Source organism: Pipistrellus hanaki, assembly GCF_964339955.1.
Source record: "Pipistrellus hanaki genome assembly, chromosome: 12".
NCBI lineage: Eukaryota > Metazoa > Chordata > Mammalia > Chiroptera > Vespertilionidae > Pipistrellus > Pipistrellus hanaki.
In genome coordinates, this window is record NC_140514.1 from 8285086 (window position 1) to 8306488 (window position 21403).

At 51.4% G+C, this 21403-nt stretch overlaps 1 protein-coding gene across 9 annotated transcripts in view; it reads right to left on the bottom strand.

Moving 5' to 3' along the window:
* The window catches only part of ITSN2 (intersectin 2), an 88034-nt gene that overhangs the window by 1043 nt on the left and 65588 nt on the right, over window positions 1-21403 (bottom strand). For all 9 annotated transcript variants that reach the window (XM_084900585.1, XM_084900591.1, XM_084900587.1 and 6 more), the window contains 10 exons: window positions 12115-12236; window positions 10615-10721; window positions 9338-9521; window positions 7691-7789; window positions 6508-6675; window positions 5700-5915; window positions 3635-3756; window positions 2797-2879; window positions 841-924; window positions 288-461 (listed from right to left, as the gene is read on the bottom strand). In XM_084900585.1, coding sequence (XP_084756711.1) covers window positions 288-461; window positions 841-924; window positions 2797-2879; window positions 3635-3756; window positions 5700-5915; window positions 6508-6675; window positions 7691-7789; window positions 9338-9521; window positions 10615-10721; window positions 12115-12236 — 1359 coding nt within the window. The remainder of the gene's footprint in view (window positions 1-287; window positions 462-840; window positions 925-2796; window positions 2880-3634; window positions 3757-5699; window positions 5916-6507; window positions 6676-7690; window positions 7790-9337; window positions 9522-10614; window positions 10722-12114; window positions 12237-21403) is intronic.

The window sequence follows — 21403 nt, forward strand, 5'->3', positions numbered from 1 at the left end:
AGGGAAAACCCCCGTCTGATGAGGAGCCTGCCCGGAACCCCCGTCTGACGGGGAGCCTCTCACCCCTCCAGCAGGTGCGCAGGGCACCCAGTCTCTCTGATCCACGGGGGGAGTGACTCAAACACCTCCACACCCTGAGGCTGCCCGTCCCCAGGAGGCGCCCGCACAGCTGGGTGAGCCATGGCGACGACGGAGGGCCCATGCCCTCTCCCTGGGGTCTGTGGGAGGGGATGCGGGCGCCCTGGCTCCGACCCCGGGGCCCGAGGTCTGGGCGAGGTCTACGTTACCGTCGGGAGAGAACTGGTCCCTGTCGAACATGGTGAGACACAGCACGTCCTGGTACAGGTCCTTGATGAAGAACTGGCAGTTGAAGTTCCACTTGGGGTTCAGGGTGTCCGGGAGGGTCCGCGTGGTGTAGCTCTGGGAGCCCATGCTGATTTCACAGTATGGGTTGCTCTTTCCTGAACCGAGACACACAAGGACACAGGTGGCACGTGGGGGGGTGGTGGCACAGACGGGGCAGCGGGGTCGCTGCTGAGGGCCCGTGTCTGCCTTGGTCTCCCTGTCCCCAGGCCCGACAGGGCCATGACCCGGGAGTGACCGACGTGTGGGCTCCAGTGGCCCAGCCGCTCCCAGGCAAGCGTCAGCGCAACTTGCTTCGCGCTTTCTCCACCCAGAGGCACCGAGGGGAGGCAGCGGGGAGCCACGGTAGTAACATTGGCCCAAAAGCCATTTTAGTGGCATTAGAAACATGGCTTTAAAAGCATCCATGGTCCGATGCGCAGATCATCGGCAGAGAGCGGGGCCGTCACACATCTCTTCAATGAAGGAAGCGTTTACCGTTTGGTTTGCAGGCTTTGAGTTCTGTCGCTTCGATGACGTGCACCATCAGACGCCCGATGCCCGTGGTCTTTTGAGAGCGAGCTACAGAACAGGAAGACGAGTCACGTTACCGCGTCCTCTGAGCAGACAGACGGCAGATGCAGCGGTGACGCCGAGCTGTGCACACTCACAGGCGGGCTTTCCGACCACCTTCACGCCGCCCGGCCTGCCCTGCCTCTGCCCTGGGCCCAGCGGACCAGCGTCTGGCTGCTCCGTGCCTTTGCCCAGGCCACATGGCCTGGCATCTCTGCCCATCGGCACCCGACTCATCCTTCAAGATGCGGGTCCAATCTCACGCCTCACCACCCAGACCCCTTCCCTCCTCTGAGCCTCTATTATCCCTGGCCTCTGAGCGTCCCCAGGCGGCCGGGCCTGAAGCTCTATGTTATGTCCGTCTCCTCCGCTAGGAGGAGCCATTGCAGAGCACAGACTATTGACTTGCCTTGTCCCAACCCCTCAACGAACCAACAAGTGGTAATATTAATAAAATTACGGCACATTCTATCCGCTCAGCACGTGGGTACCTACTACCATTTATTGGATACTTACTTACTCTGTGCCAGACCTTTGTGTAAGGTATTTACACTGCACGGCTGCCCTGTGTCAAGGTAGCGCTTTGTAACGGTCTCTCCGGGTGTGAGAAAAGGAGCGAGGGAAGGACTGAGCTGCTAAAAGGCAGGCCGGAGCTCAGACATCAGATGCCAAAGTCTATTTCCTGAAGGACTGAGCGCACTTCAATGACATGTAAACACTTCAGCTTACAAAGCAGTTTCGCTGAAGACTTTATTCTATTTAAGGAGGTTCTGAAAAAATGCTTTTCATATGGAGAGAAATGAGTCCGGGAACTCTAGACTACCTTAGTAAATCTGAAGCTATTGATAGTTAAGCAGGTTTTGCTCTCAGGGTTTTAAGAAAATGAACAAAAAGTCTGCTTGGCAAACTCCTGATGTTTCAGAGCTCAGGGCAGGGAGAACCCGCTCTGTGGGCGGGCGCCCTCCTCCCCTCGGTGCCCACGCCGGTGGGCGGGGCTGGGCCCGTTCAACGCTGTGGGTCCGGTGAAGCCTCGCGTGGGGCCTGGCACAGAGTAAGTAACCAATAAGTGTCTAGAGAATTAAACACGTGGAAAATGCATATGGACAGGTATTGATGTTAAGCAAAACTGACATGGAGAAACTTTGATTCACATCTTTGACCAATTAAGGGATCTTTGTATGCTTTATAAATGATTCAATCATTGATTTCCCAGTAGCAAGCCTTTTTAACATCCCATTAAAACAAGACACAATTAGTAGGAGCCGAGTTACACATACCTTTCAGGAGTATGTAACAAAATAAGGAAAACCTGAATAAAAAAACATATAAAGAACTGCAGCTACAGCAGCCAGGGACACACATGGGGGACTGCCTGGAGGAGGCGGCGGACAGGGTTTCAAAGGTGAGTTGTTCAATTAGGCAACTGCACGGGCCCGGAGTTTAGGGTAAGGACTTTGACCTTAACTTGGGCGGCAACAGGGAAGATGCTTGAGGAGGGAGAGGGATACTGGGAGCAGATGCTCAGAGATGAAGGGCCGTGATGGGGCCACGGGGACTTGTGCTACAGCCTGGGTGGGGACTGTAGGGGCTGTGTCACCGGAAAAGGAAAGGACCAGGTAAATGGGAAAGAGAACAGTGGGGAGCTGCTGACTAGAGGTGTGTGTGTACTGGGGGCAGCGGGTGAGGGGCCCCGGAAGGCTCCCGGGAGGTCAGAGGGGGGCAGAGCAGCTGAGCTTTGGGGTCTGATCCGCATCAGGTCTGGTCTTTCACTCCCCCATCTACCCCTCGAGATTGCAACTGCGTCCTGAAGGTAAGAACCCCCACCCCGCTCCCCAGGGCCCCCCAGTGTCTGGTTCCAACCACTGGGGCATGGCCGACTACCTTGATAGGCCTTCTCTCGTTTCTTCTTCTCCGTGTCGATGTACTGCTCCGAGGCGGCCTTGATCTTCTGCACCCAGGCGGTCCTGGGGGAGGCAGAGCACAGCACCACCCAGTCAACCAGGAGCCGACGCTCGGCATCCGCTCTCCTCTCTCTACCTAACCTCGGCTAAACAAGTTTCCAACCACAGACTTAATATTCGCTCAACCCAAAGACTCGTTTGCTAACTGAGGTCCAGCAGACCATTTCTAGACAGTCCTGACCACTTACAAAATACAAGGGCAGGCCTTGCTCTGGCCTCGCTCTGACCACTTAGAAACGGCAGGCCTCGCCCTGACCGAGTAGGAACGGCAGGCACTGCGAGGTGCCGCACGCAGAGGGAAGACGCAGCTGCCTCAGTGGCATTCAGTAGTGACAGGTCCCCGCACACTGGGCTGTGCACCCGTTTGCCATCACAGAGGCGCTGTCTGAGCGCCCCCCTAGAGGCCGCCTGGCTGGCCGGGCAGAGGGGGCAGGACGGCGGCCCACGCCGGTCCCGCTGGTCCTGCGGGTGTAGCGATGGGACTGTGTCCGAGAGGCGCCAGGAGGGCCCCTGGAGACCAGAGGAGCCCTGGCTGCTGCCGAGGGTTTCCGAGGGCGTGCGTGTGGGTCTGCCCTGGGGAAGGCGCCGTGTGAGGAGGCGGCTGCATCAGCCTCCCCGCGGCCCGGGCAGGCACTGGTCACAGAGGCTGAGCACACAGAGCCAGAGGGACCTGAGCAGGGGCTGGAGTTGGTGTGAGGCAGAGGGCGTGCCCAGCCTTCCCCCCGGACATCCGAGCGGCTCCCCGGGGCCGGACTGACCTCTCGTTGATGTTGTCCGTCCGGAGGGTGTAGACCCGGTCGATGTGAGAGATGTGGAAGACAGGCTCCTCGCTGGAGGGGTCTGTCGGCAGCTTCACCAGGACTTCGTTCAGGAAGATGGGCTGAAAGGGCGAGGCCAGAACACAGGCTGTGAGAGGGGCTGGGACCCTGCCCCTTCGCCTGGAGTTCTGTGTGTTCTCAAGAGCCTCGTGCCAAGAAGGCTGTCTTACCCTCTGGACAGCATGGAGGGACCTGGAGAGCATTGTGCTAAGCGAAATAAGCCCATCAGAGAAAGACAGTGTCACAGGATCTCACTCATATGTAGATCCAATGAACTAAATACACGGATAGATCCAGAGACAGAAGCATGGAACAGACTTCGGAATCTCAGAGGGAAGGTGGTGGAGGGTGGGAGGATGGGAAGAGGGAGGGTGGGGAGAGATCAACCAATGAACCTGTATGCATAACCCGTGGACGGACAATAGGGTGGTGGAGGCCTGGGGCGGGCTAGAAGGGGCGGGGGGGGGGGGGGGGGGGCTTAGGTAATACTTCCAACAATGAAGATAAAGAAAACAAAGCGCCTCTTGGAGAAGGAGAGAGGGCTGTAGCTTCCGGAGGCTTCTTTGGGGAGGAAGAAACGGCCTCGGTTTGTGAAAGTAAATATCTGGGGGGGATGAGGTGTGACTGCACCAAGGACAGGGGTTCGAGCTCCGTGACTGCTCAGGCGACAGGGACTCCCCTCCTCACACTGGCACCTGGCACTCCACCCCAGCACCGGTTTTACAGAGAGCCCGATGCTGAACGTGTGAGGCAGGGTCATGTGTCCTGGTTTTACAGAGGGCCCCATGCTGAACGTGTGAGAGGCGTGTGAGAGTGGGGTCATGTGTCCTGGTTTTACAGAGGGCCCCATGCTGAACGTGTGAGAGGCGTGTGAGAGGCGGGGTCATGTGTCCTGGTTTTACAGAGAGCCCGATGCTGAACGTGTGAGAGTGGGGTCATGTGTCCTGGTTTTACAGAGAGCCCGATGCTGAACGTGTGAGAGTGGGGTCATGTGTCCTGGTTTTACAGAGAGCCCGATGCTGAACGTGTGAGAGGCGAGTGAGAGTGGGGTCATGTGCCCTGGTTTTACAGAGAGCCCGATGCTGAACGTGTGAGAGGCGTGTGAGAGTGGGGTCATGTGTCCTGGTTTTACAGAGAGCCCGATGCTGAACGTGTGAGAGGCGGGGTCATGTGTCCTGGTTTTACAGAGAGCCCCATGCTGAACGTGTGAGAGGCGAGTGAGAGTGGGGTCATGTGCCCTGGTTTTACAGAGAGCCCGATGCTGAACGTGTGAGAGGCGTGTGAGAGTGGGGTCATGTGTCCTGGTTTTACAGAGAGTCCCATGCTGAATGTGTGAGAGGCGGGGTCATGTGTCCTGGTTTTACAGAGAGCCCCATGCTGAACGTGTGAGAGTGGGGTCATGTGTCCTGGTTTTACAGAGAGTCCCATGCTGAATGTGTGAGAGGCGTGTGAGAGTGGGGTCATGTGTCCTGGTTTTACAGAGAGTCCCATGCTGAATTTTGTGTGAGAGGCGGGATCATGTGTCCTGGTTTTACAGAGAGTCCCATGCTGAATGTGTGAGAGGCGGGGTCATGTGTCCTGGTTTTACAGAGAGCCCCATGCTGAACGTGTGAGAGTGGGGTCATGTGTCCTGGTTTTACAGAGAGTCCCATGCTGAATTTTGTGTGAGAGGCGGGATCATGTGTCCTGGTTTTACAGAGAGCCCCATGCTGAATGTGTGAGAGGCGGGGTCATGTGTCCTGGTTTTACAGAGGGCCCCATGCTGAACGTGTGAGAGGCGAGTGAAAGTGGGGTCATGTGTCCCGGTTGCCAGGACCCGAGCTGGAGTCCCTGGTGGCTGTCAGTCAGGGCGGGGAAGGCCCAGCCACAGGCTCCCTCCGGGGGAGGGCCAGGAAGGTGAGCCGCCTGGAACAGGTGTGGGGCCGGCGCGGCTGAGAAGGGTGAGGCCGGGAAGAGTGAGGCCGGGAAGAGTCCCGGGCCCTGCCGCTGGCGGACGGCCACTCACCATCTTGTACATCTTGAACTGCGCGTTGGACTTGGAGCTGAAGAGCTTGTCGGCGCCCGCGGGCGCGGCAAACTGCTTGACCAGGTGGGTGAGCAGCAGGAAGTCGTTGAAGAGGAAGCCGTGCAACTCCTTGTTGCTCTTGGTCTTGTGTAGCTTCCCGCTGTGCAGCAGCTTCCGCGGCCCCAGGCAGTTGGTGAGGGAGTTGAAGATGAGTTGCTACCAGAGAAAGAACTGTTAGTTTGTTTTGTTTTTAAAAAATATATTTTATTGATTTTTTTTACAGAGAGGAAGAGAGAAGAACAGAGAGCCAGAAACATAGGTCAATGAGAAACATCTATCAGCTGCCTCCTGTACCTCCCTTATTGGGGATGTGCCTGCAACCCAGGTACATGCCCTTGACCGGAACCGAACCCGGGACCTTCCAGTCTGCAGGCTGATACTCTATCCACTGAGCCAAACCGGCCAGAACTGTCAGTTTGTGAGTCCCAACACACACCGTCCCGGCACCCCAGGACGGAGCGGACTGAGGTTCTGTGGGGGCCCCTCGATGGACGGCAGACTCCCCTGCACACACTGTGTTTCTCTTCCGACGGGCGCAGGGGAACGGCCCTCACACCCACAGGGTCCGGGCTCCGGCAGACGAACTCCAAGACCCGAGTACCGAATCTCTCTCCAGGGAAGGAGGATGGCAGCCCAGAAAGGAGGGCCTGAGTCCGCCTGCGCTCAGGTGCAGACGGCCCACACCAGGGGAGCCTGGCCCCCTGCCCTCCCGGAGCCCGCCTGGCCCCGGCTCAGCCACAGGCCTCACCTCGGCGAGGCCCTCGCACTGGACGTGCGCCTGGATCCACTCCAGGCGGTCCGAGTTCTCCTTCTCCCGGACACCTTCGTTCACCTGCGAGCAGAGCTCTTCCGCCCGCTCGAGGGCCAGCTTCAGGGAGGAGTGGTCCACGTGGGTGTCCGGCGTGTTCTCCAGGATCTGGGGAAGAGGGGCTGGGTCACGTGGGGTGGGCGGTGCCTGCCTCCCCCACCCGGGTGTCCTGCGGCTGCCGAGATGTGCCTACTGGGCACTGAACACCAACGGTGAGCAAGTCAGTCATTAGCCCTCTGTCCCACAAGACTGTGGGGGACAGGTGACACAGACACAGCCAGGGTGTGCCGGGCGCTGCATGGAACTCGTGCCCTGAACTCGGTGGGGCTCTGAGGCTCTCCAGCGGGGTCAGCCTGGCAGAGGCCCTATGGTAAAGGGCGCCTCCCTACTCCCCCCCCCCCCCATTCCAGTAACGGAAGCCAGTGCCTGTAGGGTGCACCCTCCAGTATAAAGGGGCTGCAACTCTGAAAAATGTGTGCGTGTGCTGAATAGCAATGGTTCATAACATTTTTGGGGTTCACTGTTTTTCTTTGCAAGGTGATTAATACACATCCATGACTGTGTGTGGAATAATCCTTTGTCACGCCCGCCTAAGGGGGCCACACTGCTTATGTCGCAAAGATGGGTGGAATGCGAGGAGGACTGTGCAGTCAGCAAGTTGAGGTGAGGGACGACGAGAACTCTGCTTAGCACCAGCTGAGGTGGACGCCCCGGGACAGCCGGGCAGGGGTGCCCAGCTGGTGAATGAGTTTAGGTTTCAGCAGGAAGACTGGGGCCCAAGGTTGTGCTGCTGGTGGGAGACCTAGGGGGCCTTCACCTGTCAGACACACTCGGGGCTATATCCGGTGCTTCCTTTCATTGCTCACTTCCAAGGATTCAGCCCTTCAGATTGTATTCGGTGTTTATGGTGCGCATACACATGTGCACATACACATGCACGTGCGCGCGCGCACACACACACACACACACACACACACACACACACACTCTCTCTCCCTCCCTGTGCCTGGTCCAGGAGGCAGTGGAGTGAGATCATGGGCGGGGAGGGTGGCTGGTGTGCTGAGGCTCCCTGTCGGCCTCTGTGGCCCTCCCAGGGTCCTGCCTCTGCCCGGCGAGCACTCACGCTGCGGATGAGGAGCGGGTAGCGGGTGATCCTCTGCATGGGCTTCAGCAGGAAGCTGGAAAGGGGCATGCCTTTACATCGCGGGTCAGACGCCAGCTTCTGCAAAACAACCGAGAGGCTCATGGGAGTCACTGAGTGGGTGCAGCCGAGCCCCAAACGGCAGAGCCTGACCGAAGAGCCACGCCTAGCCCCTTCAAGGTCTTTATGTCTATGTTTTCTGCCTCTTTTTAAAAAAGTCACATTTTAGAACACAGCTTATGGCTCTATTATTTTGCTTTTTAATGGGATCAATACTATGCAATTCAATATAAGACTAGAAACTATTTTTATTTTTATTACTTTTACACTTGTGATGACACTGACATCCCATTTGCATTGCTGTTTGAACAAACACTTTAACCTTTCACTATGCTTTAGAAGGTAAATGTCCGGCTTTTTATTTTACTGTTATTACATTAAATCATTCAGATGCACTCACAATTTTACATTTACCTAATCTGATCAGTGCTTGTTTCCACAAACTTGGTTTCTTTGTGTTTCTTCTGGCTTATTTGCAGGCAGCCCCTCATCTGTCCTCAGCGCCTTCTACTGAACCATCTGTGCATCCCTGAGGCCATCCGAAGAAGGTCAGTGTGACTGGCATCTATTGGGTGCTTCCAGAGGCTGGTCTCTGGCTATCGTCTGGCCACCCCTGGCTTACAGATGAAGGGACTAAAGGCACCAGGCGGTGAGTGCCTTACCCGCGTCACACCCTGGGCAGTTGGTGGGGCTGCGAGTGCAACCTCGCTGTGCCATTCTGAAGCCTTTCTTGTTCTAAACATATTTCCCTGCCTCCCGGGATAAACGTATCTGGTTGGGACAGATTCTGCTTTCCATTTGATGCTTAATTCGAGCCACTGCTTTTAAATTGAGATTTTAATAACTCCATTGTAAGAGCTATTGGGCGGTAACCCCCCTGCCCTGTTTCTGCTCTCTGCCGTGTCACTGCAGGGCTGCCGCGGCCTCAGTGTACCGGGCACGGTGCTGAGTGCAGGGCAGCTCCCTGCCCTCGCACTGCCTGCTTGTAGGTAAGGCCACAGCACCAGGAGCCAGTCGTTCTGGAAGGCCTGATGACAGCTGTGTTCATGTCCATAGGATCACAGACACGCATATGTATAGGATCACAGACACGCATCCCATGTATTATCCTAATCCTGGCATCACCATGCTTTTCTCCTCTCGTTTCCTTTTGTCCACACTTCCTTATCCATCCGCTCATTGTAAGTTTTGTTATCTGGCTACATTTTATACATTTTATACACTTCAGTAAGCTATTATGTATTCTTTCTGGAATACGGTGGGTATAAAATAAATACATTTACACAATTAAGAAAGTGACATTCTGAATTTGGGGGCTATAAAGTAGCTGATTTTTGTAAACAGGCTTAAAAAAGCACTCTGCTATATTAAGATGGGAAAAATCATGGCCAAGGGCCAGGAAAAATAAATTCAACAAGAAAGGCTCCACAAGGCAATCAGAACGCTCTTTGCTGTATCTGTTCCTCCTTTGGAAACATGGGGATTACCACTGCCCTCTCACCCCCCGTGACTGTGACTCCCCTCCGCCTCAGAACGGGCTGGCATGCCTGGTCCCCAGAATGGCGTTACCTTTAAAAATTCTTTGAAGTCCGTGTCCTCGTCCGTCTTCTGCTGTAGGAGGGCGGCCCCGTTGAGCTGGCAGCTGCAGAACCGGATGTAGGCCTGCATGTGGGACAGCTCGGCCGCCAGGATGTCCCCGATCATCTGCACCGGCATCTTCTCGCCCCCAGTCTTCTTCCGAACCCGCAGGGCCCTGCAACCAACACTCTCTCACTTTCTGCTGCTAAGCGACTGTCCCGTGGGGCCTGACGTAGTGATAACCAGTGAGTCCGGCAAAGCCTCTGGCACCGTGGGGCACAGTCAGGAGGAGGAGGAGGAGGAGGAGGAGGAGGAGGAGGAGGAGGAGGAGGCAGCTTGGCCAGAAAGCCTGCTGGCCAACCCCCGCCCCCCCCCAGGTGAAATGTTAGTAAAGAAGAATAAGCAAACTCGGTCAGCACATGTGGTGTTTCTTCTGCCTCATTTCCATGCCTTTGTAGTTGCTTTGGTTTCACCTTAGTTTCTTAGCAAAGTTTCTTTGGACAAATTCCAATGACTTCTGACTCTCTAGAGAAAAAGGGAGCAGGGCCCGCAGGGCCAGGTGTGGAGGAGGAGGGCGCCTCTGCCCAGGACAGCTGCTGGGCCCCAGGAGGAAGGGGCAGCCAGAGCTGGGACCGCTGACCCTCCTCCAGGAGGGCACAGGGACAGAGAATCACCCCCGAGGGGCTGCCTGAGGGGCCATTAGGTGTGGGGCAGGAACTGCCACTTCTGGCTCCACCCATTAAGCCAAGTGTCAAGAATTATGTTGATAGTGTGTTTAAGGCTTTAATTTCTTTGTCTGGTCAAAGTATTTTCTTTCCTTTTTAAAAAATATATTTTATTGATTTTTTTACAGAGAGGTAGGAAAAGGATAGAGTGTCAGAAACATTGATGAGAGAGAAACACCGACCAGCTGCCTCTTGCACCCCCATCCCCTCTCCCCGACTGGGGATGTGCCCGCAACCAAGGTACATGCCCTTGATTGGAATCAAACCTGGGATCCTTCACTCCACAGGCCGAAGCTCTATCCATTGAGCCAAACTGGTTTTGGTGTCAAAGTATTTTCTTGGTTATATTTCTTTACTTTAATAACGAGGTGTTTTACAGTTACAGGGTATTTCATACTGTAATAATAGTAATAAGAAGAGCCCAGGAGAGCAGAGAACAGTGGAAGGGCCGTGAATAAGGAGCCCTGCGGAGAGTCTGTGTGCCAGTCTGGGGCCCGGGGCAGGTGGGGGTCGCGGCCACGAGGGGTGAGGCCCTGCACTCACTTCAGCAGCTTCGTGTTCGACATGATGAGCTCCTTCCAGTTGACGAAGATCAAGGCCATTTCTCCCTCAGTGAGAGAGCCTGCCTCTGCCATCCGCTTCTGAAAAACCTAGGTTCAAAGCACAGAAGAGAAAAGCCAGCTTAAGTGTGACTGGACAACCTACGAGGCCTACATCAAACACTGCCTTCTGACACCGAAGCTCATAAATCACGGTCTTTTAAAATAAACGTATTTCTGGTGGTTAACTTCGATGACTCCCTTACTGACTGCCATGGGGGCCCCCATCGGGGTGGATCCTAAGGACTGAATCCGGTCTCATCCAGAGGGGCGGCTCTCACTCTGTCCTGGGCGCTACGGGGGTGACGTGGACGCCTGGCACACAGCACCTACGCCAAGAGCCTGCAGAGCTGGAGGAGGACTGCGGCCAGGCTGAGCACCTCGCTGTTCCCTGAGCAGTTTGTTCAGCGAAATAAACAGCGAAGACTGAATCACCCCCAAGACCGACAATCACGCAGACAGGGAGGCGAAAGGCAGACCCTGCTGGGGGGCAGACTCAGGAGGCCGCAGCTTCTGCTCCATGCTGTTATCAGGAGGGTCATGGCCAGGCACACGATGCACCTGCTGAGCCTGTGTGTGCGTGTGTGTGTGTGTGTGTGTGTGTGTTGGGGGATGTGGAGGGGTCCCCTGATCTCCTTAGGTGGTTTATTTAACTAAAAGCCATGGAAACAAAACTATCAAGTCTCACTTTATTTACTCAAACACACGTCATCTTGAAGAACTACTCTTAACAGCCGTTGTCAGCAGAGAGGCCTCTGCTGATGTCAATCTAAGGTGACCAGACGTCCCGCTTTGGGCGGGACAGTCCCGATTTCTAACAATTTGTCCCGCGTCCCGTGGCGTTTTAAAAAGGTTCCGATTTTTGGAAAGATTCGGAACTTTTTTAAAACGCCGCGGGACGCGGGACAAATTGTTAAAAATCGGGACTGTCCCGCCAAAAGCAGGACGTCCGGTCACCTTACAATAGGGACAAACATAAACAGTAAATAGATGACAATTGGGAGCTGTTTTACAATGTGGCCCTCGCTGGTTTCCAAACCGATACAAATGTGAGGGGAACACTCCCACTGCTTAATAATTCCTTCGGAAACATCAGGGTTTATGAAAATGTCAGGTGTCACAACGGCGTAGGTAAAGTTAGGCCAAAAGGTGAGGCAGGGAGGTTTACTTTAGTGCCCTCCCACCTTCTCTGCACCCTGTCCTTCCCAGACGGGCCTCTACCACTTCCGCCCCCCTCTCCTCTCTGAATTACCTAATCTGGGAGAACGTTGGCCTCAGGTCGGAGCCCTCCCGGAGGGGGGGTGGGCAGAGAACGCCTTGGAGAGGGTGAGAATGGAGCCTCTGCTTGTGAATCCACACATCGGAGGTGACACCTCGCCTGCAGGCCTCCCGCCCCTCCGCTCCCCGAGCCCAGAGCCCAGAGCCCGCCAGCCGGGACCCTCACCTCCACCACCAGCTGCAGGTCGTCCACGTACCGCTCCTCGGTCTGAATCAGCTCGTGGATGTAGCCCTGCCTCTTCCTCTCCATCGGCTGCATGGTGTCCAGCGTCTGGAGGTCAGCACACCCTGTGGAGAGACAGGGCAGTATGTCAGTCCTCTCTGCAGGAAGCCGGGATCTGCTCGCAGGTGCACTGCGTTCCCAAACGCTGCCTTGTGGGAACCACTCGGCTTCCCACTCGGCGCTCACCTGCGGGCAATGACCACTCAAAGGGGCTCCAAAGCCGTGAATCAGCAGCACCTGTAACACTGCAAGTTCCTTCCCAAGAGGAAAGGCCAGGATGGAGGATTTAAACAAAAATCTCAGAGCGATCAGCACTGGGCTGCGCTTGCGAAGAATCTATGCCAGTCTCACCGTCTTAAGACATTTTCAGAGATACTGGAATGATGAAACGAATCACACGCGTCAGACTAGCGTTTGTCAAACCACAGGCCCCGAGCTCCCGGTGGGTCCTCATGTCCGTTTAGTTTTGCAGACGGAAGCTGTCGCGTGCAAGCACTGGCAAGCATGGCTCTCTGAAAAACTTCAGGCAGGGGCGTACGTGGGGATGGAAGATGTGTTTCTCACTGGGAGCTGCTGCTTAAAAAATGCCCGAGAAACATTTCCGTAGACTTCTCCAAGTCAAGTGCTACGCCAGGAAGCCTCCAGTTCCCAGCGGCCACTGGTTCTCAACAAGCCCACTGAGCCCACGGGGACAGAGGACTGGTGGTCTGGGAGCCACACGAGCCGCCTCCCGTCAGGGTGAGAGGTGGGTACACTTCACAGTGAGGTGACCAGACGTCCTGATTTTTAACAATCTGTCCCGCGGCGTTTTAAAAAAGTCCCGATTTTTTGGGAAAAATCGGGACTTTTTTAAAACGCCGCGGGACAGATTGTTAAAAATCGGGACTGTCCCGCCAAAAGCGGGACATCTGGTCACCTTCCGTTTACAGGCACACGGGGGCTGAACTGAACGTCAGACTGGGGGTGACAGGACCCAGAACCCGTCAGTAAGCAGCTAATGCACGGCGGCAGGGGAACAGCTGAGCAAAGCCCTCCTCAGACAGAAAGGAAAAGCAGGCAGTGCCCAACAGCGACAGCACCGAGCAGCAGGAGGTGCTAAGAGCTGGAGAGAGAAAGGGAGGGAGGCGTGGGTGCGTGCTCTCTGGAGGAGAGGCACTCGGGGGGCGGCAGGAGGAAGGGGCAGCCTTGGGCAGTGCCCAGTGGGCAGGGGCAGCGTCTGGACAGCCTGGGGGAGTGCTTGCCCGCCACTGGGAACCAACAGACCACGCCACAGAGGCAGACAACGCCAGGATCAGGCTGGGCTTCCTCTTTCTGGTGGCCTGTGACTATTTACACACTTTGTACAGACGGGGGCTTACAGGTAGTTATAACGAAGGCGGCTGTTCTATTTTCTGCACACGTTGCCAGCAGCTTAAAAAAAAAAAAAGCACTCCCACAGTACAACAACAATTGAGTAAGGCCGGTTTGGTGCTACCAGGAAGAAAACAGTGCCTCTGTCAGGTTCAAAATGACCCAGCTTCCCCGAGGGCTGTATTTTATTCTGTTCTGCCAGGGAGAACCACAGGAACCACTGAGGCTCTGGACCAGCAGGGCAGACAGGTGCCTAGCAGACCGGGCTGTCGGTAACAAGGAGGCGGCGTGCGCTGACACCTGGAGGAGCGGAAAGCTTCTGACCCCGATGTGGTCCAAGTTGCGGGTCCGAGTTGCTGGCTGACTCTGATGGGAGCCAGCAGAACCGTCTAAGGAGACCTCCCCTCTTACACTAGAATTTCACAAGTTTCGGTCACTCGCATTCCGCCATACCCATGTTCCATCTCTACTGTTATTTACCTAACCGTTTTCTCCAAATTTACTCATGTGGAGCCATGGCTGTGTCTCCTCTAATAGTCACTGAAATAAATGACCATTAAAGCGAGTCCTCTCGGGTGCTGCATGCCACTGCTGTGTGCCGCCTGGACACGCAGCGTGTGCCACGCTTTGGGGAACGTGGCATTATACCCACCAGCACCGGCCTCTCTGTTCTGCACCTCCGAATAATAGGGAAAGTCTCGGATATTTGATAATTTGGGACATATATATCGAGGGGCCAGATTATTATGCCCACCCCATCAGTACTTCGTTGGGCCACCTTTTGCCTTCAATACTGCAGCGATTCTTCTTGGCATTGACTCCACGAGATGCTGAAAGGTGATGCGAGGAATCTGACACCATGCCTGATGGACAGCACTGTCCAGTCTGTGAGATTTGATGGTTGTGGAACCAGCTGCCTGATGGCTCTTAACTTCATCCCACAAATGCTAATTGGATGGAGATCTGGTGATTGTGGGGGCCACCTAAGCAAGGTAAAGTCTCCCCCATGTTCTTGAAACCACTCCTGCACAATACGTGCACCATGACATGGCGCATTGTCTTGTTGGAAGAAGCCATCTCCATTGGGATATGCCGTCAACATGATAGGATGAACTTGATCAGCAATGATATTTAGGTATGTTGTGCTATTCAGACGTTGTTCCACATGATTCAAAGGCGCAAATCATGCCAGGAAACCATGCCCCAAACCATAACACTGCCCCCACCAGCTTGAAGGGTTGTACTCATGCATGTGGGGTGCATGCTTTCATGCTGTTTCCGTGAAATTCTCACTCTGCCATCTGCATGATGCACCTGGAAACGTGATTCATCAGACCACATGGCTTTTTTCCAATGCTCCACTGTCCAATCCTTGTGTTCCTGTGCCAATAGGAGATGTTTTATCTTGGTAACTGCAGACAGCAGAAGTGTTCAAATAGGCCTTTGGCTTCCATATCCCATACGATGCAGTGTACGGCTCATTTGCCTACAAACGTCAGGTGGTCATGATAATCTGGCCACTCAGTGTGTGTGACATCAGCTTTATCAGGGTGGCTGGTGGGGACAACCTTGTATATGTCGTTATAAACTTTCATTCTCTGTTCATTTCCTGACCCCTCGCTTCCCTTTAGACGTTCTTACATCTCATGTTCGGGAAGATGCCCCTTCCCCTTCCTGCCCTTTACCTCCGTGTTCACGCGCCCTTGAACTTCCTCCCTGTGTCTAGGGATGAGACTGTTACAGTGTCTTCCTTAACCAGCATCCTTCACCGGCCCTCCCCTGCAGGACCCTTCCCCAGGCTCACAATTCCACGGTCAGCATCCATGGGTTCCTTCTTAGCACAGACACGCGGGGAAGTGTCTCACCTGTCCCACTGTTTAAAACAAGCACCCTCCCTCCAATCCCGCTCCCCCCTCAAGCACCCTCTCCCTGGTCTCGCTGCCAAACGGCCCACCCCCCAGCTCGCCCTGTCACTTTACCAACGTCGAGGACTTTGGCTTCTGTGCCCCTGCTCCACGACACTGCCCTGGTGAAGGGAACCATGACCTTGCCATCACCAAATCCGGTGACCTCCTCCACCTGCCCACAACCCAGACGCCCAGGGGAGTCCCGCCCCCAGCCTTTGTGACTCTCATCACCGTGGTGCTTCGCTCTGTGCCTGTGCCTGCGCCTGCCTCCAGCCCCCCTGCTCCCCATGGGAGTCCAATAAACGCAGACAATGCTGCAGACTGGGTATTCCCCTGGGAGGGCCTGTCCTCAGAAACATGCATGTTAGATGAACCCGAGGGCTCCCCTCTTTCTGGAGGGGAGGGGAAGTGCCTTTTGAGAACTGAGGAGTTAGAGTTTGTGGGCAGAACACAGCTGTGTTATCCTCTATTCCTGCACTGCCCAGTATGGCAGCCGTAGCAACATGTGAGTAGGGAGCACTTGAACTGTGGCCATCCAAACAGAGAAGCACAAAGTCCAAGTGCAAAGAACCCAGGATGTCAAGTATAGCATTAACACTCCTACTGATCACATGGTAAAATGTTCACATGGGATGGAGAAGTACAGATGGTAGTTACAAACCAGTCACAGCACAGGAAATACAGTCAACACTATTGTAATAACTGCATATGGTGCTGGGCGGGTATGGAAATATCTGGGGGACACTCTGTAAAGAATACAGTTGTCTAACCACTATGCTGTACACCTGACCAATACCAACTAATATTGAATGTAAGCTATAATTGAAAATTTTTTTTAAAATGCAAATAAAAAAATAGAAATGCTTACATTTTGGATAATACTGGGTTAAGAAAAAATATTAATTTCATGAATGTTTCTTTTTACTTATTTTTAGTGTGGCTGCTGGGAATTTTTATATGCCAACTGTTACAAGGGACTTCCCAGTGTCCTCTCTCGACCAGTGGGCTAAGACCTGCCCATCCAATGGGAACTGTGTGGCAATATCCTCATTTGTATCTACACTGACCAATCAGCATGCATGATTCCAACCAACCAGAACCATGCTATTTGGAACTATCAGAGTTGTGGTTTTTTGATTCCTCATTTGCATCAAAATGGACCAATCAGGAAACAAGGTGGGAACTTTCTCTCTAAAAAGCAGAGTTCCCTTCATTTTGATGAAGTGCACTTTCAATTTCCCTGAAGGTTGCATTCCTCGAGTTTGCAAACTGTTCATTTGAATAAAGTTTCTTCTCTTTCCACACTTCAGATTGGGGACTTTGTTAATACAAAAATTGGTGATACCCTTAGGTGCTTGCCCAAAGAAAATGTACAACTGCTCCTGTAGCCTTGGTCACACAGGATTTACACAGAAAAACCAAGTCTCACTAAAGGTGCGTTAAAGTTAAAAATTATAAAAACAACAAATGATCCAACACAAATAAAAAAATGAGGATCAGAACCCCAAGAACATAAGATATAGAACAAAATATAGAATAAAAATATAGAATATGTATGTTTAAAATAACTCAAGACTTATATGAAGGGCTTGGAAACCCTAAGCAAATTCGGTAAAAGGGACAGGCAGATTTGAAAAAAAAAAAAAAAAGAATGAAAATGGCAAACATCATGGAAATAATAAATTAATAGATCCAACACATCTGAAGAATTAGTAAATCTGAAAACATTGCAGAAGAAATTACTTAGACAAAAGGATAGAAAACATAAAGTAGATTAAAAGACAGAAAACATAAAACAGAGGACAGCCCTGGCTGGTGTGGCTCAATTTGATTGGAGTGCCAACCTGCACACCAGAAGGTGGCAGGTTCAATCCCAGGTCAGGACACATGCAGGAGGCAATCGATTGATGATTAGCTCTCATATTGATGTTTCTGTCCTCTCTTTAAGATTACACACACGTACACAACAGAATAACAAGGCTCAACAAAACCTAATAGGAATCTAGGAGGGGAGGATAGAAGGAATGGGAAGAGGTCATACTGAATTACAATGGTTGAGAACTTTCTAGAACCAATGAAAGATATAATTTCACAGATTCAGGAGGAATAATGACTCCTGATTTTGGTGGTGGGGATCCTTATACTGCAAAACACTAAGGAGAAATAAAAAATTAAAACAAAAAGCAAAAGCAAAATAACTACACAGAAACAACAATCAGAATGGTTGTTCATTTCTTGAGCCAACAATAGGGGGTGTTGAGAAAAAAAACCAAAACCTGTCAAATTAGAATTCTAATTAGACTATCATGGATGAGGGAGGAATAAGAGACATTTCCAGGTGAAGTCTGAGAACATTTACCACTCAGAGATGTGACTAAAGGAACTATTAAAAATTGCATTTTGGGAAGAAGGAAATTGAATAAGAAGGAAAAAATGAGATGTAAGGAGTGGTTTAAAAAAAAAGAAATGGTGAACAAAAAGACTAGCAAATATATGAAAAATTAAAATTCTTGACAGTATAAAATAATAATAATGACTAGGTTGGTTGGTATAAATTCAAGGTGAATTTTGACAAAAAAAGCAAAGAATATGCATGATAAACAAAATATACCATAGGTAATATAAATAAAAGTAGTAAATATTTCTATAGAATAAATAGTTTAAATCTGCCAGTTGAAAGACATTCTAGATCAAGCATATCAAACTCGCAGCCCGCAATCAATATTTTTGCTGCCCAGCCAACATAATGGTATGTAAGAAGCATTTTAATAAAAATTTTGTAGCTTAACTTTTATAATATCCTGTTATACATAATTATTAATAATGAACTACATGTTCGCTAATGACTGATTACTATAATCATGTTGCATTCATTTCCCTTACACGCCTTACGTGCAGGCACACCATGTCTCTCCACTAATACCAGCAGCGAGTATTTTAGCAGCCGATGGCCGCATCATTGGCCTTGTACTGACTTGTTTGGTGTGCACAACAGGAAATATTTTGCTTTCAGAGAACAACAAAAATAGCTTTATTTGCATTACACTTATTAATCTGTGCAGTTATTCAGTGTCTGGTAAGTTAATATTCAAGAAAAAATATTAATTTTTATTAAAAGGTTCTATTATTTTATGTTAACGATGACTCACTTATTTCAGCCCTTTGTATTCAGCATGTCTCTATTGAAATAAACCTATGTTTCTATGAAAATGGAAGCTTTTGATTTTTTTGCGGCCCACATACACTTAAACTTCGTTTATTTGGCCCGTGTGAGTCTTTGAGTTTGACATGCTTATTCTAGATTGAACAGAAACTTTCAGCCAGATGCTGTTTACAAAGACACCTACCACATCAAGTTACAGAAATGTGACCAGGGCTGCGAAAAGCTACGCATGTACAAAACATAAAGGAGCAGCAGGGGAGGCTTCAGTAACAGAAGACAGAACAGGCTTTCATACCCTCCCCAGCATTCCCGCCCCCTGGCCTGCTTTATTTCTCTAAGACCCTACATCTTCCCCATTTTGTTTGTTTTCTGTCTTATCCTACTCAATGGCCTCTTTTACAATTTGCTGAATCCCAGTGTCTGACATATGGCAGATCTTCAACAAGTATTTGTAGAATGTGACATGAAGATAAATTCTGAGCTGCGGGGGGCAGTATATCGCTATTAACTACAGGCAGTGAGAATGAAGAGAACTTCCTGGTAAGTTCTTTCTGGTAGACAGGAAGAACGGGGAAGTAAGAAAAATGAGAGATCATGGCTACTATCGGGTCCAAGTTCCAGAGAAACAATTAGGGGTGTGCTGGGCCACAAGACCCCCAACGTGTGTGTTAGGCTGTGGAGGCCGAGAGACAAACTACGAACAATGTATAATGGTTGTGAAACTTGTCCCACTATGATTGGGAGCAACCGCTGTAGGTCCCAGCGCAAGCAAGAACAAGAGGCGAGCGAATGCTCAAGAAAGGAGAGGAGAGGGATCTGCAGAGATTCCAACAGGTAAAGGACAAAAGACGACTTGTGATGACTAGTACAAAGAGGACGTGTTCAGATGATGCCATCAAGTCCTGGAAAGTCCTTGTCCGCTTTGAGGAGGGCGCCGCCCCTGAATAAGGCGATTCTCTGTGTGCCCCGAAGCGAGCAGCGGAGCACCACATAATGGTGTTCCATCTCACCGTGTTTAGGCTCAGAGGACGGACAAGTGTCTGACAGTAAGTCCAGATGACTGAACGGTGCATTTTCTGAAGGCTGCCTTTAATTCTGGAGTTTCATCAGGGCACTAGAAAACAACTGGCTATCCTTGTTGTGTGACAGAATAGCCTTTTATCCACTTGGCAAATATCTATTAAGTGCAAGCTATGTTCCAGGTAGCAGGCTGCCACCAGGAAGACATACAGATATTTGTGATTTTGTTTTGGAAATTTAAATAATCCGTGAACAATGTTTTAAACTCCTGTGCCTTTTTTTTTTTTTTTTTTTAATATATTTTATTGATGTTTTACAGAGAGGAAGAGAGAGGGATAGAAAGTTAGAAACATCGATGAGAGAGAATCATGGATCAGCTGCCTCTTACACACCCCCTACTGGGGATGCGCCCGCAACCAACGTACATGCCCTTGACCGGAATCGAACCCGGGACCCTTCAGTCCGCAGGCCGACGCTCTATCCATTGAGCCAAACTGGTTTCGGCTCCTGTGCCTTTTTTGATGCCTGTCAAGTTCACCGTCATCAGGTGTTAGGCTGCTCATCTAAGCATGAAAAAGGGAAGAAGTCTGTATTGTATTCTAATGCTGCAGACCAACAGAAAGCAAGTTATTAGGCTATCGTTGGTGTTTCTGCTGGTTTCTGTTCTGAAAGAGCTACCTTTAATACCAACCAGTCTTTGCAGATGACATTCATCATGGTCTCTGCTACTCAAACTGATAATCACCGGGCCTGGAGGTGAAGAATAATGCAGAAAGGATATTCAAGTAGAATCTGCAGATGTTTTATGATTATTTATGCCAGTGGTCAGCAAACTCATTATTCAACAGAGCCAAATATCAAAGTACAACAAGCCAAAAACTGACTTCCGCGCATGGGCCACGAAGTTTCAATCACACCGTACGTGCGCGTCAGCACGTGGTATTTGGTGGAAGAGCCACATTCAAGGGGCCAAAGAGCTGCATGTGGCTAGTGAGTTGCAGTTTGCCGACCACTGATTTATGCTATTACGTTTCTCATCGTTCATAACCTGATGGCCATTTATGACAGATAACTTGGAATCATAATAAAGTGCCACGATCCAACTAGAATTATCGAGGTGTTTCATTAACAAGGATCAAATTGATGCCTCACTAAAGGAGAAACGGACGGACACCATCTCAGGATGATCTTAAATGAAACTGGGATGCTTTTGGGCCTTTTAAAAGTCTCTTGAGCACCTTAAAATAGAAATAAATTTGGGCTTCACAATTAAAAAAAATTCTAGAACTTCCCAAATCAACTGTTGATAAATGCAAGTGGATAAAGAAATGTGTTTTTATTTTTAAATCTACAGTGAAACATCATTAGCCTGAGAGACAGCAAAGACCTCCCAGTGGTAGACAAAGAAGACTTGGCGTCAGAAAGCAATTGGCTCAAGCTGATATCTGTATTCCTTCTAGTCGGCCAGTGTCACCAGCTCAACCAAGGGAATGAATGTGCTGTTCAGAATATGGAGTATTATGAAGAGACTAGAGGCCCAGGTTCACAACATTCGTGAACTGGAAGGGGGGATGGTCCTTAGCCCGGCCTGTGCCCTCTCGCAGTCTGGGACCCCTTGGGGGATGTCCAACTGCTGGCTTAGGCCTGCTCCCTCTGGCTTCTGGCTGAGCGGAACTCCTCCTGTGGGAGTGCACTGACCACCAGGGGGCAGCTCCTGTGTTGAACTTCCGCCCCGTGGTGGTCAGTGCACATCATAGCAACCAGTTGTTCCACCGTTCGGTTGATTTGCATA